At 39.7% G+C, this 16,991-nt stretch overlaps 1 protein-coding gene across 3 annotated transcripts in view; it reads right to left on the bottom strand.

The window, feature by feature from the left end:
- LOC131432817 (upstream stimulatory factor 2-like) overlaps window positions 1-16,493 on the bottom strand; it is a 60,685-nt gene extending 44,192 nt beyond the window's left edge. For 2 of the 3 annotated variants that reach the window (XM_058599349.1, XM_058599350.1), the window contains exons 1-5: window positions 15,781-16,493; window positions 15,269-15,306; window positions 15,122-15,169; window positions 5,953-6,072; window positions 5,503-5,627 (exon numbers count right to left, since the gene is read on the bottom strand). In XM_058599349.1, the coding sequence (XP_058455332.1) occupies window positions 5,503-5,627; window positions 5,953-6,072; window positions 15,122-15,169; window positions 15,269-15,306; window positions 15,781-15,821 (372 nt within the window). In that variant the 5' untranslated portion in view covers window positions 15,822-16,493. The remainder of the gene's footprint in view (window positions 1-5,502; window positions 5,628-5,952; window positions 6,073-15,121; window positions 15,170-15,268; window positions 15,307-15,780) is intronic. The other variant, XM_058599351.1, reaches the window with a different exon arrangement.
- Window positions 16,494-16,991: the final 498 nt, after the last annotated feature.

The raw sequence follows: 16,991 nt of genomic DNA, 5'->3' as shown, positions 1-16,991 counted from the left end.
CTTCAACTAGGGGGTGAAACCATAGCTCAGGTTTTCACATTTAAATATCTCGGGGTCTGGTTCGATTCCAAAGGTACCTGGGGATGTCACATTAGGTATTTGAAACGAAAATGCCTACAGAGAATCAATTTCCTTCGTACAATAACCGGAACTTGGTGGGGCTCTCACCCAGGAGACCTGATCAGTTTGTACAAAACGACGATATTGTCAGTAATGGAATATGGATGTTTCTGTTTCCGCTCCGCTACGAATATTCATTTCATTAAACTGGAAAGAATTCAGTATCGTTGTTTACGTATTGCCTTGGGTTGCATGCAATCAACCCATACGATGAGTCTTGAAGTGCTGGCGGGCGTCTTACCGTTGAAAAACAGGTTCTGGGATCTCTCATATCGACTGCTAATCCGATGCGACATTTTGAATCCGATGGTGATAGAAAACTTTGAAAAGCTCGTCGAGCTTAATTCACAAACCCGTTTTATGTCCTTGTATTTTGACTACATGGCTCAGAATATAAATCCTTCTTCGTTTGTTCCCAATCGTGTTCATTTTGTGGATACTTCTAATTCTACTGTGCTTTTCGACACATCCATGAAAGAAGAAATTTGTGGAATCCCGGATCCTGTACGCCCTCAAGAGATCCCAAAAATTTTTAATAATAAATTTAAAGAAGTCGACTGTAATAAAATGTTTTACACTGACGGATCATATCTAGACGGGTCCACTGGCTTCGGTATATTCAATGTAAATTTCACCGCTTCCTATAAACTCAGTGATCCAGCTTCAGTTTACGTCGCAGAACTAGCTGCAATTCAGTATACCCTTGAGATCATTGACACTCTGCCCACAGATCACTACTTCATTGTATCGGACAGTCTCAGTTCCATTGAGGCTCTCCGTTCAGTGAAGCCTGGAAAGCACTCACCGTATTTCCTGGGGAAAATACGGGAACAATTGAGTGCTTTATCTGCAAAATCATACCAGATTACCTTGGTTTGGGTCCCCTCACATTGTTCCATACGGGGCAATGAGAGGGCGGACTCGTTAGCCAAGGTGGGCGCACTAGAAGGTGATATCTATGAAAGACCAATCTGCTTCAATGAATTTTTCAGTTGCTGTCGTCAGAAAACTCTAGCTAGCTGGCAGAATACATGGAATAGTGGAACTCTGGGACGATGGTTACACTCAATAATCCCACAGGTATCGACGAAAGCTTGGTTCCGGGGGTTAGACGTGAGCCGAGACTTTATTCGTGTAATGTCAAGGCTCATGTCTAATCATTATATGTTCAGCGCGCATCTCCGTCGTGTGGGGCTCGCTGAGAGTGGTGTCTGCGTTTGCGGTGAGGGTTATCATGACTCGAACATGTTGTTTGGACATGTGTCGAGTATTGTGATGCCAGGTCCCAACTCATAGGTTCCCTTCGGGCCCGAGGTATACCACCCTTCGTACCAGTCCGCGACGTCTTGGCAACTCGAAATCTTCCTTATATGACTCTCATCTATAACTTCTTGAAAACTATCAATGCTCAAATTTAGTGCTCTCCCTATCTCTTTCTCGTCTACAGCTCTACCGCACTCTTCTTTACGTTGCTGGAAGTATGGCCTGTGTAAACGATGCTTCGGAGCATGCACCTGTCTTGAACTGACTGAGTTGCTGGAAGCTACCCAAAAACGTCACATCAACGTCAGAACACACCAACGAAGCATCCCAATCCAGAATAATCTCTTCATTGCTACAAGCTGAAAAACATGAAGATTCATCGAACGCAAAATGTGTCTAAAAGATGTATGCCACAAACCAATGATGTATTCAAATTTCAATTCAATACTGTGTAGGTCCCACCCTCCCTATGTCCCCTTACTAACTGGGGAGTATGCCGCCCCGTAATACGGCATCCCTTTCTCTCTCCCTAACAACAAGACAATCGGCCACGTTAAGCTAAAGCAAATGAGCCTAATAAAAATTTTATTTGAAAAAAAAAAAAAAAAATAAAGAATAATAAATAATAAATAATGATTTTATAACAACTGTTTAGAATATGTCAATGCAATGAATCAACGATTTTGTCTAAATCCTATTCACTCGTTTATTTTGTAACGCGTAATTTCATTTATAAAAAATAGGTAAGTTTTTATTCGTTACGCGATAGTATTGCAAATCTTTCTTCATTTTACTCGAATAAGAGCTGTGAATCAAGACTTTCCGGGACTTCAATATAGGATATTGTTGAAACGTTTACTCGGGAAATCAGTGAGTTTAGTGGTGCATCCGAGCATCTTGAAACCGGAACATACTGAGTCGCGCGCGAATACGACCAATAATGAATTTTTTACTAACAAATATCCTTCTCCCGTGACACTTGTGGAGTGCGCAGTAGTATATACGGCCTCTAGTAACAACAAGTGTTGGACTAACATCCCTTCCCATCCCTTAGACGATCTACGTTCGGGCCTGGCCGGCGCCAGTACTGATCAATGAATTCTGGGATTACCAGAAGATGTACATTGAAGGATGATTTACCAGTCCCAGGATGGATCATCTAAAAACTCCCTGTACAATTTCAGCTAATCCCGATCAGTAACGGAGTAGCAACCAGGGGTGGTCGTCCAAGCTCAAGCTCTTGTAGGTCTTCAGGTGATTTCGCCTCTTGATACGCTGGATCATTCCGACACTCGTTCCTACTTTTTTGGCCAAATCACGTATTGACATTGATTTGTTCTTCATGATTAGAGATAACACTTTCTGGTCCAGTTTCGGGTTGGAAGAACCGGGTTTTCTGCCTCTTCCTGGTAGCTCATCCAAAGAATAGTGTTCCCCAAACTTGTCAATGATGGTTTTAACGGGGCTACCACGTTTGGCATAAAGTCGTTTGGCATAATAACCTTTGGCATAACGCCGTTTGGCATAATGGTTATTTGGCATAACGGTTATTTGGCATAATGGTCATTTGGCATAACAGATGAACATGCTGCTTAATAGAAATTGTTCTAATTTAGTGCAATTTTGATAGGTCTAATGCGGCTACGCCGCATCGTTTTTAATAAGTTGAAGTCCGACCTCGCTGCCGCTCGCTCGGACTGAACTGAGGGATAGCTCCTAGCTTTGGGTAATCCGGGCAAACGCCCGCAACTAGACAGAGGTGATTTCTGCGGGGACGCTGCCCCCCCGCAGTGGCCGGCGCTTCCGACGGCGGGTCGCCGGCGCACTCGCGTCCTTCGGCCTTCTCGACCTGAATCATCTATGACGAACAGAATATTGTGCTGGCACTAAGTGAGTTGCTTATATGAAAAGTTTTCACATATTTCGTTCGAGTTTTCCTTGCACAACATCAATCGATCGAAACACATACGAAAATTTTCATTAGAATAAAATATTGCAAATCCAATTATTATGATGCCAAATGGCATTATGCCAAATGATCATTATGCCAAATAACCATTATGCCAAACAGCGTTATGCCAAATGACCTTATGCCAAACGGGCCGCCCCCGGTTTTAACATTGGCATGATGAAACAAACCGCTTCGCCAATGTTCGCATAGTAATACCTTTCTCACTTAGCCATGTGTCCAGAACCTTAATTTTCACGCCCTTTTCAATACGCGACATTTTGAAAACGCAGAATTTCAACCTCACAAACAAACGAAAGCTGTCAGCCAAATGCACAGCATGCTGTGATCTTAGCATAAAAAAACCATCACGAATACATGCGTACAACACAAATGTATGTGGATAGATTATTTTCGATACATTCCTTAGTGCTTTGTACTCGAACATTACATTGTTATTGCTTGGAGGAAATATTTTTAATCTTCTGCAAAGTAAGTGATCATTTCACCAAGACGACCACCACACCGTAATGCAACGAAACCAATTTTATATTTTTAACTATTATCTCATAGTTGTGACAAAAATCTAATCAAATTTAATTTTTGGTTTATAAACTGTTCCGGATGATTTTTTTACCATCGACATTCTGATTCACAGCGACTTTATTTTAGAAGCAGAAAATAAGCTTTAAAATGACTTTAGATCGAACATAAAATTTTACAGAAAATGAATTTAAAACATGTAAACACCTACAAACAATTCCATTCAGTGGAAGGGGAAATTTTTGCATTCCAGACACAGATTAGTTCGAGGGCCGGGGAACAACCCTACAGCAGTGGCGAGCGTGAAAAAAATCCCCATCGGCTGAATCTATACACCAATCGCCGGCAGCAGCACGTTCCAGGCCTACTACACACATGTGTTCAATTAAGATAGTTTAACCCTCTCACTGCCTTGTTGGATTTGCAGAGGTCATTCTATGAATGAATCTTTATTAAACATTTGAGAATGCCTCACATGCTGTAACACATCGAACTCCGTAAAATGCCTGCCGCTCTCTTAGATCAGTCGAACGTGTAAAAAGGTTAAGATTTTAGTTGGCATCTCGTGCGTTTCGTATGACTAACAGAATGCAACGGAGGCTACGAACAGGCTGAACACGTAAACACGATTTTTTACGCCGCCTGCTCTGTCTCAGAATTTAATTGCATTGCCTGGGAACAAATCAGTGATGCCCTGCTGGGATGAAGGGGTTTAGCGAGAGTGAATCGAATGTGAAGCCAAGGCTTGGCCCCAAAACATCGTTAAACTTCAAAATCCCGCCTTGAACTATGTTTTTCTTCTGAGATCCGAAGGTTCTTATCGGTTCTAATCGATTACTTTGTTTGTTATCGTGCCAGTATTGATGCAAAACGAAGGAAGCTGTAAATTAGTGGTAATTTACAGCGGATGACTAATTGCTTATTATAGCTGATAATGTTTTCCGTTCGAAAGACACTCGGTAGCAGTTTATTTCCTATACAGGACAAACTTTCGGACTTCTTTCGTCTGTTTTGGAACGAGCAGCGTTTGCTGAAGCAATCATGCGTTGTATTCTCAGTATCAGCGATCTAGACAGTAATTAACCTAATTATTTGTTTGCCTTTAAAACCGAATAACGTCGTAACCGATCCTAATAGACGATCATCTCGTCGAAGGTGATAAAATTCAGCAATTCTATATTATGCTATGCATTTCCATCACTATGTTTTATTTTTTCGAATCGGCTTAGACATGCTAACTGTGGTGGATGACTCGTGCATGAAGCGCTAAACGGTCACGTCGCCAACCTATGGGGACTGCTTACAAGTGTCGATCGAGATTGATTTATTCAAGGAATTTCAGCTGCACCGCAGTCTCCCACGTACAGTAAAGGAACGGCCAAGACCGAAATTATTTCTTATCGATAATAAATTGTGCTTTTTTGTCTACCGCCGCTGTTATCGTTCAGTTGCATTGAACTTAACGTGATGCCTAATTTTTGTTCTGAGACATCAATCCTCAAAACCAAAAACAAAATTGAAACTTTGCACGATCCTGCTTGGATAAAGATGCATGAGTGCCGAAAACTCTCACCTCAAGTCTCGCGAGAAAAAATTATCCCATAAATACTTATAAATAATAGACTTACCTTTCTATTCAGGCTCGTGTCACTGGGGCAGTCGCTGGCCGACCTTGGGCCCGTTCTGCTGATGTTGACGGTAGGCCTACTTTGCTTCACGTTGTCGTTGTTTTTCTTAATCACAAAGAACGAGCCTGGTGCGATGATCAAAGGGTGCGGTTTTCGTTTTTCGCATGCGCAGAAAAAAAATGGACAACGGAAGGTAGAAAAATAAACAATGTTATTATTAATTGGTTTGGGGGTTCGTTTTACCTCCACCAGCACGCAACGAACATGTCAATGCGGTCCAGCGGTGGTGTTTTCGTCTAGCTTCTAAACAAAAAAACTAGCAACTGAAGATCAATTATGCGGATTTAGACCATCACTAGCATGGTTGATAATCAGAAACACTGTACAGGTTCGTTGCACCACTAGTGGAACATTAGGGCAGGTAAATACAGATTAAAGAAAAACAATTACATTGATTAGGATCGTTGCTCGAGTTGGTTAGCGTTGGGTAGGAATTAGCTGGTGATCCTGTGATAAAGTTTGGTGAGTCTAAGCTATCTGCCACTTGAATTAATCTTAGTGCTAGCATTCCTGTGTGAATGGTTGTTGTTGTTGTTGTAGTTGATGTTGTTGGAGTTGGTTGGTACACAGAAAGAGAAGAGAAAGTAATAAAAAAAGAAGAAAAAACAATTGAAATCAAATACAACTAGTGCCGAAGTAGGATTACATTTTTCCAACCGTAGGCGAGTGCATTGTGGAAGAACTGTAACTTTAACATGGTTTGCAAGCAATTGTCTATTTCCTTTCCAACAATTACCAGAAAATAAGTTATAAATCGTTTGATCAATTAGGATCATGCTTGTAGTTTGGTATTTAATGAACTATTTATTGAGCAATAAGAAATTAGAGCTAAAACGTACGGAAAAAAAATTTAAATTTCTAGTAGAGAAAGAATTTAACATCAACAGTCATTTAGCTGTATCTCTTTATCACGTAGAAAGAAGATAGGACATGAATTTGTCAGTACAGTATCATATTTTTTGAAACAGTCTAGAAATCAGGAATCTAAGCAAAACGGGATCAAGTAGTCCGTTCCCTTGGTTATTTGAGGATGTGTGGCTTGTCCGGGCTTTTTACTATTGTTCTGATGGAACATTAATCGGAAAGAAATAAATTATTTTGCATTTCAGAACGATTTAGAGATTATAGTTGAAAGATAATAATATTTATTTGAACATTCAGGCCACCAAAGGGTTTAGGGCAGGGGTTCCCAAACTATTTTGGGTCATGGACCCCTATACTAAAATTAGCTTAGGCCTCAGACCCCCACCAACAAATTCCATTGAAAATTCAATTTTTTGCTTTTTTTAGTATTGATGTAAAATACTTACGAATTTCTGCGGATGGTCAAATAAACACAACTTTTTAGCGTAAATATTTCAAATTACAACTTATATCAAACAACAGGGGGTTGACCTCGTCGACCGCCATAGTCAGTTCTCGTTCACGTCGACCTCCGCAAAAAGGATATCGACCCCAACGGGTCTATATCAACCACTATGGGAATCCCTGGTTTAGGGGTTTTACAAATCCATATCATCCTACATCATTGGAAGAATACGGGAGTGGGTCATTTCACCGAAAGCCATTTCGCCGAAAGTCGTTTCACCGAATAGGTCATTTCGCCGAAAGTCGTTTCGCCGAATAGGTCATTTCGCCGAATAGGTCATTTCGTCGAAAGTCGTTTCGCCGAAAAGGTCATTTCGCCGAAAAGTCATTTCGCCGAAAAGGTCATTTCGCCGAAAGGATCATGTCTCCTGTGTAACTGATGTGGTGCAGCCACATAACCGAAGTCAAGATGGCTCGGCGACACAAATCCGGTGTGGCGTAGCCGCATTAGATATTTTTTCATTTTCACTAAACAGAAAATACCACATACATATGCCTGGTAGACACACCTATGTAATTGCTTTGATGCTTAGTAGCTAATAGTAAACAAGCTTTCTTGGGAACTCCGTTCTGAGGTTCATGAATTAATTTTTATTCAAGAAGTACAATTGTAGGCAGTGGCGTATCTGAGGGGGGGGGGGGGGGGGGTGAGGTGGCACTGGCCCGGGCGCAACGTTTTTAGGGGGCGGCGAACTGATCCTTGGGACCTTTTGTTTTGCTCAACCCAGTCGTCTTTCCGGAGATGAAGTTCAACTCACGAACGAACGATGGGGGCGGTAAATCTCTTATTTTGCCCCGGCGCCAAATTTCTTCGGTACGCCACTGATTGTAGGTCAACAAAACGGGTGTTAATGCTATCATCTTTCATTTGTCTTTATTTTAAATCAATTCCAATTACGATTTTAGTACGATTTCAGGATTCGGCGAAATGACTCTTTCGGCGAAATGGCATTCGGCGAAATGGCATTCGGCGAAATGGCATTCGGCGAAATGCCATTCGGCGAAATAACCCTTTCGGTGAAATGACTCGACGAAACAGCTTTCAGCGAAATGGCTTTCGGTGAAATGACGCTGATCCACTTCCTGCATGGTGTAATGCCTCATACGCAAAGGTCGAACTCTCATTCGCATATCGAACGTCGTGGCGAGCAATCGCCTTCAACCAACAACAGCAAAAACAGACCTTCTGCGTGGTGTAAAGTCTCAAATGTTCAGATCGTTTTCTCATTCGTCTCTCGGACGTCGTGAGGAATAGTCGCCTTCAACCAGCGGCAGCAGGGAACTGAAGTTGTGACTATTTGTTCTGAACTTTATTTCAGGTTTACAATTTAGTTTCAGAACTTAGTTACTGATTACAGGTTCAGAATTAAAAACTATGACTCTAGAACTGAATACTAATTCTGAATTCTGGAGCTGGTTTTTTGACTTCGTAACCTGGATTCTAAATTTGTCACCGATTTTTTTTATCTAAACTCCGAACCTAAATTTTACGCTGAATTTTGAGCCGATCCAAGATTTTGATTTTACTTCTTGAATCTAGTTCCAGGATCAAGTCCTGGCCCGAAATTCTAGTTCTGGTGGAGATAAATAAATTATGGCGAAAAAGACTCAACAGTGGTGAACATTGTATGAATTCCGCTTATCAGTTCTTTTTAGAATCATTAAAATATTCTCAAAGGATCAAACGAAGTTCACCTCGACTGAGTATCTGAGTCTACAATAAGTCGTACTTTAGAATTGATGCACCGTTATAATCCTGAAGGCGAAGCAATAAAAGTTACAAACATCGCACAATCGATCATCCATGTTCGAAAGTGTGCAAGACAGCAAAGCCTTGATATTACATTCCTGTTGTGGAATTTGGGTCGTGCTACTATCCTATCGACTCTAAGCATCCTTCCAGATCGAGGCTCGACAAGCACCCTATGTATTAAATCGCCAACCCGGGCTAGTGTGGAAGAAGCATGTCAGTTTGGTTTATATTCATGTCCTCCAGTTATGTCTGTGACATTACCCACCCGCTTTTTTTGGAGAACAATTCGACTCAAGATTGATTTTTAAAAAGAATGAATAAATTTTTTGTACGCACTTTTTTCCAAATCGTTGTAACATAAAATGGTATCGAAGAAGAAGTAGTAAGAAATCGATTGAATTCATTAAAAAAACTAAAAAACTATAAAAAAGTCGTGTGACTGAAAACCAATTTAGGGAAGCTTAGGGAACGTGCACATTAAAATATATTCGCACTTTTCAAAGCTCAGACTTGAATCGAATCGGTCTCTTTATTCGTTTAAATTGTTTGCCACACAGGATTTTGTTTCGGGAGGGGCCCTAAGATGAAAAAATAATGTTACTGAAGATTGCTTAAGTAGATAGTTTCCGGCGCGCCTTTTGCCGGTGTTTTTAATCGACACCTTAAACTTTTACAATGGAACTATCATTATTAGGTATTTAAATAAAATTTGTGACTGTGACCGAGAAAAGGTTATTGTATTACATTTCTTAACGTTTGCTATCATGTTATTTCAATCCCACATGTCTAAGATCTTCCAAATGTCCATTTCAAAAATCCACAAGACTTGTGATGGATCGTGATATTTACGACTCATTAAGCCTAAGTGCATTGTCGGGTAATCATTTATTTCACTGGCAAGATCCAGCCAAACATGTACTCGAAGTGCACTTGCGTTCGTCTTTTTAAGTATGTGCGAAATCCAGCGGCAGGATATTTTTCTCATTTGCAGAATTTTGCCCAACTATGGTTAGCTCGCACACCTTCTCTTTTCAGTCATCCAGTACGATTTAGCGTCTTATTATATTAAATTTTTAATTTTATTCTGTTTTGACGCTGTTCGCTTTGTATCAAATATTGTTTTTGTTTCTGTTTCTGATTTCGGAAGGGGCCCCCCTCTGGGTACGTGCTTGTTGCCACACTGAAGCCGTGTGCAACGTTTCATCTAATCATAGTATGTGAAATATAAAGGGTGATTTTTTGGTGTTTGGTTTCTAGGTTTCATAAAAAAAACAGAACATTAACAAAAAGTATCAAACCTTCATTGGAGATTAAAAATAAATCCTAGCCAATTATTGTTAAAAATGATTTAATGTAAATATCGGCCACCAATACGTTTTAGGCGATCTATACGAAAAGTCAAAAGAACACGTATGATGTTATCTTCTATTACTTGAATCAATATCGATTTATCGAGATTTGACATACTCCCACAAAAAAAAATCCAATGTAGTCAAATTGCACGACCTAGACAGCTAATTTCCTGATCCAAAGCGAGAGATGAATTGTTCATTAAATTCATTTCGCAATATGTTCATCTTTTCGAGTACTGTGTGGCATGTGGTACCGACTTGTTGAACCCGCATGTCAACCATATTCAGCTATTTTATTTTTGAGTAAAAAAAGTCGGTAATCTTCGCACGATAGCGAACACCATTGACGGTAACGTTATTCTTAGCCTCATCTTTGAAGAAGCATGGGCCAATGATTCCTCCGGTCCATAAACCGTGTATTTTTCGGGATGCAATAGCAGCTCCTGTATTGTATTGGTTACTCATCGCACCAAAATTCGGCAATTTTGCATATTAGCGTATCCATTCAACCAAAAAAGTGGTTCATCGCAGAAGACAATTTGTCAATAAAAATGCGGATCTTCCTCCAGCTTTACTATGGCCCAAAAAGACGACATTGTGGGAGATCCCCGGCCTACGCAAACGAGTAGGTTGTTTTATATCCAATAAGAATGCGAAATCTAGCCTGCTCCGTAGGGCGGTTCTGATGACTATAAAAACATCGAAGTTTATTCTCAGAACACTGATTTTGATAATAGAATTCAATGATTTGTAAGCGTTGTTCGTCCTTAAGTCTTTCCATGATTTTTTCCAACGAAACGTGAACAAAGCACATATTTCAAATTAGTTTATGACAGAGTTCCGATTTAGGCCCTTTTGTACGTAAACGACATGTTTTTCTTACTCAAACTTAGTGGAATGGGTTTCGTTAAGCACTTGGGATCAAGCACTTATTATAGAATGAATTCTATGTTCTTGATTTAATTTCCATTTCGAAGTCTTTTGATGTTTTTTTTCTGAATTGCATACCGAGGATTGGTGTTTGATTTGACATTAATAGGTAGTGTCTATCCCAAGAGTCGTCTATTATTGCCTGAGACCTATAGTTTGCTACTTAAAACTTAAGAGTAGGAACAAGGTCGTGGTTAAAAAGTTATTGATTTTGTAGGATAAATGAAAGACACAAAACAGTTTGTTGCATCCCAAAAAACAAAAAATCGTTCATCATTTGGGATTCATCCGAGGAGCTCGAAGGTGTTCATGAAAATGATTTGCGGCCCCCAAAAGCTACTTCGAGGGTTCCACGCAGAGCCGTAGTGTATGTTTCGGGTGCCCAAAGCGAACTCAAAAATATTCGCCCCTACCAATTTTTTAATCAACACCTTGAAGATGATCTGACATTATTTTTTCAGTAAGATTATTCCAATTAACATTTTTAATTTTATTAAATATTTGTAGCAGTCTTGAGTATTACATCATAAATCTCGCAATGGAACTGTAAACTCCACAGTATCTTACTGAAAACCCATTTTAAGATCATATTCCAGCCAAGTGGATAATTTTCATAAGATTCATAAAGCAAAAGGAAGAATTAGCATATACCTACGTTAAATCTATTTCTAAAGGTTTCAAAATTCAAATTTTCATTTTTTCGTAAATGTAAATATAAACACATCAAAGTTTTCAACATTTCCATCATTTGCCATCAAAAAGGAGCAGCTGCGAGCTGCTCTATATTTGCAGTGTGTGCCTATTAAGCTCGTGTGCTGTGCTTTTAAAACCAGACTCATGAGCGTGTACTATTTGTGTAGTCCACCTACTGACAAGAGACAATACGAGAGCGGATACTGCGTGCTTAAAAATTATATTAAATTATTAAATAAAAAAACGGACACTCAAGTCAGCACATGAGCTAGCACATGAGTCAGCTCACGAGCTAGCTCATGAACCAGCAGATGAACCAGCATCGCGAGCTGGTTCTTCGAAGCATACGACTCTCGATCTAGTAGCAACACGGCACACGAGCGTGTGCTTCAGACTTCGTGGGCGTGTTTTTGAAAAGGTGTAATATCTGTAAAGCCGTTACATGAAAAACGTAAACTTTGCGGCTGCTTAGTGGTTCAAATTGAGCTGCTAGACGGAGATGGCAGTTCAATTTGAACTGCTTTAAGCACTGTTGAGCCGATGGCGAAACGTTAAGAAAAAATGAAACAAAATATGTGCTTTTTTGTACAAATTAAAAATGCCATAAATATATTTTTTGCAAGTCATCGTAATTTTCGACTTAAAATGTGGAGATATTAGTGCAGTAAATAGTAGTACGGAAATCTACGCACCCGCATATTTTTATTAAATTTAGTTTCAGGAATGGCAATCCCTGTCAAAGAGTAAATTTTTGGTGAAAAGGGAACTTTCTCAATGGGCAATTCAATCACGAAAGAAATCCTTTTTATCCAAGCTTAACTTTAAAAATGCGTACTGTAGAGGACGCTCAAAACAGTGGATTTCTTTTCTTTTATAAATTCTTATTTCTAAAACACTCTTTAAGTGCTTCGTAGATTTGTTCTTTGAAAATTTGCTTTTCGCTTGGTCCTAGTATCCATCCACAATCGAGAAGGGGGCGTTTAATTTTTACGGTTGTCGCTAAATAGCAGTTCTCTATTCTAAATGGCTGTAAAATTGTACAACAAATTTTCACCAGTTCCATCATGTTTTCAAAACCTCATGTTTTGCCTGATCATTTTCCTGATGGGAAGGTGAGAATAAAAGAGAATGGAAAGGAACTGTGCAGTGGGCGAAATTGGAAAACTGCACAAAGCAAAAAGAAATAATTCGCTCAGCTTCGCGGGAGGATGCTGAACGATCTGCAGGTGCCAAAATGCACGTTTCAACAAACCTCCAGCTCCCAAGAGGATTTAGAGATTTTACAAAAGCAACACCATTCCTGGAAGAATGTAGAACTATTCGCAATATGTATGAGCAGAAAAAAATACGGCACCCCAAAAAATCATTTAGTGTCTGACTATAGCTCCTTACCACATTGGGTGAGAAACGATACAATATCCTTTAATTCAAGATATCCATACACAAATTGAACCATGTATGGCGAACCAAAAACCCGGATACGTGGTTGTGTCAATGTGGGACAGTTGCATACCAGATATTATGAAGTACCGTAATCGCATGAAGAATACTGCAATAATGCTTGGAAAAATGGAGTAGACATTTTGACATTCTCAGATTCAAATCTGGTAAAAATACTTTTGTCTGAGCGCAAGTTTGAAAGCTTCGCCATCAGTATTTGAAATGCATTTGAGTTCGAAATGCGATCACTAGATTCGACCGTGAATCATTTGAACTGAATACCTTCAAAACTACCTGACCGTCGAAACAAAAATAAATTCGCGTACCACAGATTCTCTGCTGAAGTGTAGATTTCTGCTTGGAACACAGTACCACCAAGTGAATGCGACAATCAGATTTCACGACAGTAGACACCTGCAGCAGCACGACCATCCAACAGAAAACCATCATGAAAGATAATTGCTACGGTATTCTGTAATCTAAATGGCTATAGAGTAGCATTTTTAGGTAAATAAATGATTATGATTACGGAGGCATCTCATACAATTCATGTAACAGTACAATTCTAATGTTAAACTTAATATAAATCAGTTTTTTCGGAAAAATACGGAAAAAAAATATTTTAAAAAGCTAATTGTGCAACAAATTTTTACCAATTCCATCATATTTTGGCGACCCTTGGATGTTGGCGCCCGAGGCGATCGCCTCACTCGCCTCACCCTCACTATGGCACTGAAGTTCCACGGGGATCACAGTTTGAGAATACCTGCGTTTCTTCCACATGTAGTAGAATGCCACATAAAGTCATTATAATATCATGCAGATAGTGAATGGTTTGCGTGATTTCTTAACGTTTTCAGAGGCTGCGAGTTAACATTTTCAGAAAATTGATTCTGACGTTGATCAGAACAATAATAGTGACTCATTGGTACATATGAACTTTTCAATTCATACTCTTTGTTCAAATTGTTTTTCATTCGGATTTGATATTTTGTGATTGTTTTGAATTGATTTGATTCACTCAGACAAATCTTTCCATTCACGTCTACATGAAATTTTTTTTAATTATGAGGAATATTTAAAACAAAAAAAATAGTATGGAACATTTTATCAAATTATTTGTGTTAGAATGCGTTTCAATGCTTATTTATATAGCTTTACTATTCAGCTAAAGTTGATCCTTGAGAAACATAAGACAGTTCCAGTTAGAGAACAATCAGCCCGAACTAAAAAATTGAAACTTGTTCCAAGAAAGAACGATCCTGAATAATACGATCACAACGGCATTTCAGACATCATTGCGGCAACGACATAATGGAAACAAAAACAATTTTATCACTCTTCGCATTTAAATCTCGACGAACGGAATTACGCAGGCAAAGGAACGATTTAGTTTTATCATCTCTGCAGATACATTTTTCTTCCACAACGCACATTACGCCCATCCCAAAGTAGTGAATCATTCGGTAGTATTTCTTTTTTGTCGCTGTGGCGAGTTGCAACGGTAATATCACAATAAAAGACGTTCTATTTTCGACAGAAGAACATGCAGCGTTACTTCATTGTGCAAACAGATACACGCAAACAGCACACACTAACAGTCGGTTGGCAATCATCAGAGTAGTGCACAAATATATGTAAGACGTAGATTGAGGAGCATCATCATGACACACTTGACTCTAGACACATATTTCAAACAGAGAGAAAACTACGTTCTTTCAAGGCAGGGATTTTCACTTGTTTTTCTTCCACTTCTATCCTGCTTGTCTTGTTTGATAATGTGTTATCTTTTCATGACGACTGGTTCTAAAGCACATTTGACATACTGTTTTGCTTGTGCTTCTTCGATTCGACAGCACAAAACACACGACACGAAAACTTTCACTTTTATTATGTTTTAATTTACCAAGAATTATGCTTTCTAGTTCATACACTTGATAGGGTTACAGAATACTACAGTTGCACTCGCACAAGCCTACAAAAAAAAACAGGAGCAAGGGGAAAAGTTTTTAGAATATATTACCGTCATTTTTCACAAACTGCAGCTCATCGTCGATATGTGAGAAGTCACCTGCGAAAATAAGTGGGTGGTGAGTGGTCGATACTGGGCCGAGGAGGGAGGTTAATTTGCTTTTTTTCTTTCGATGCCGATGCAAACGCACAAACTTACCTAGTGTATTGTCCTCGGCCATGCTTATCAGGTCGTCACTGCGAAGGCGAAGAAGAGAAAGAGTGGACAGAGATCAGAAAAAAAGCAGATTGCAAATTTCGAGATTTTGCGTTCTAATGTTGGATTGTTGGTTGGTTAGCTTTTTCCACTACTTTGTCTTTTGACAGCGGAAAAAAGGAAAAGGACTGAGAACTGTCAATTCGTTGACATGCTTCCTCATCTTCTTCTTCTTTTACTTAAGCGCAGATCAAAAGAAAAAGCAGCATGTTTCTATGACACTTGCCAAAAAAGCGATCCACACTTTCGAGCACCACTTAAAAGTCCACTATCATTCGATAGTGCCAACAATGATAATGCCGTACAAAACAGCAGACCGTGAACTAGGGATGTGAGTTGGGCGGAAAAGGGGGTGGAATCGGTCTGTGTGCAAGCAAAAATTAAACACTGTGTAGCAGGAAAATTAAGGGGCTAGTCTCCTATAATCAATAATCCTACGTTGGCGTGTTAATTACCTTATTTCTAAGCAATCTACATCGTAGTCTAGCTTATTCATCTTGATTTACGTTGGATGTACTCCCGGATCCAACGAAGACTATTGTCTCACTAGATTTCGAAGATTTCAACTATATAAACACTAAATAACACTTGAGCTCCGTTTCTGTTCCAATGAAACACTTCTCTGCTTTTTTTTCTTGCAATACTATCCTTGCGTTTCCTTTTTGTGCGTATAGCTCTCCCTTCCTTCTCCTGGCGAGTGACAAATCCGCTCCGGTTCACTCCGAAAAATGCTCACTCTCTTTCTGCTTCCGAAATCGAACGCACATTCATTCACAGTGTGTCGATTCGCGAACTCTGATTCAAAACAAACAAGGTCAGAATGACAGCAGACTGTTCGCACCAACCAGGCACAGATAGAGAAATGTATGCCATAAATGTAGTATTGCCAGATGCAATGTTGTCAGCAAGGGGTACGTTTCACTGAAAATATCTCCGTTTCTTCGATAAGCGAATTAATAATTCACTGCAATGCCCTTTATTTGCACATTAATCAAACCAACACGAGTACTGAACTGCATGACTTAAAACCGGGAATTATTCAATATTATTAATTGTACAACTAATTAACATTCATAATCTAATAACAAACAAAACGTAACTGGCTAGCAAATACGAATGAATTTACAGTACTGAGGAGACCAAATTCTACCCGATGTTCGCAGCGCGACGGTTGTCTTACTACTGACTGCGATAAGTGTCCAGGCAGCGGTTCAGCTGTCGGCGCGCTTCCAGTCGACTCCATCACATCAGCCAGCGCCAGCCGCAGACGAATGCCAAAGTGATTAGGCCGGTCTCACGGGGCTCTTTTTCTCTTTCGTCTGATAGTTCAAGTGTCGGTCGCGTTGGAAAATTCATTTCAACCGGCGCAACTCTGATGAATTGGCAAGTTTCAGTGAGTGACTTTTTCCGAGGGTTCGACAATTTACCGGTTCACTATACTTTGTCAGTTTTTCAGATGTGTAGTAGTCCTCTAGTGGCAGTATTATTCTCCTTTGCCATGATACTGGTTTTAAGCGGACAGCAAACAAACCCCGATAAGTGCTACTTTTATCACATTCGTACTATATCGGGACGATGGAATCGTTTTATCACTAATGTACTCGATTACGGCCCAAGGCGACTGGATGATATTCATGCTCTAAATCATGATACTCTTCATCCGTCA

Source organism: Malaya genurostris, chromosome 2 (genome assembly GCF_030247185.1).
Source record: "Malaya genurostris strain Urasoe2022 chromosome 2, Malgen_1.1, whole genome shotgun sequence".
Taxonomy (NCBI): domain Eukaryota; kingdom Metazoa; phylum Arthropoda; class Insecta; order Diptera; family Culicidae; genus Malaya; species Malaya genurostris.
Note: the sequence above shows the minus strand (reverse complement) of the source record. Positions and strands in the feature narration are given on the sequence as shown.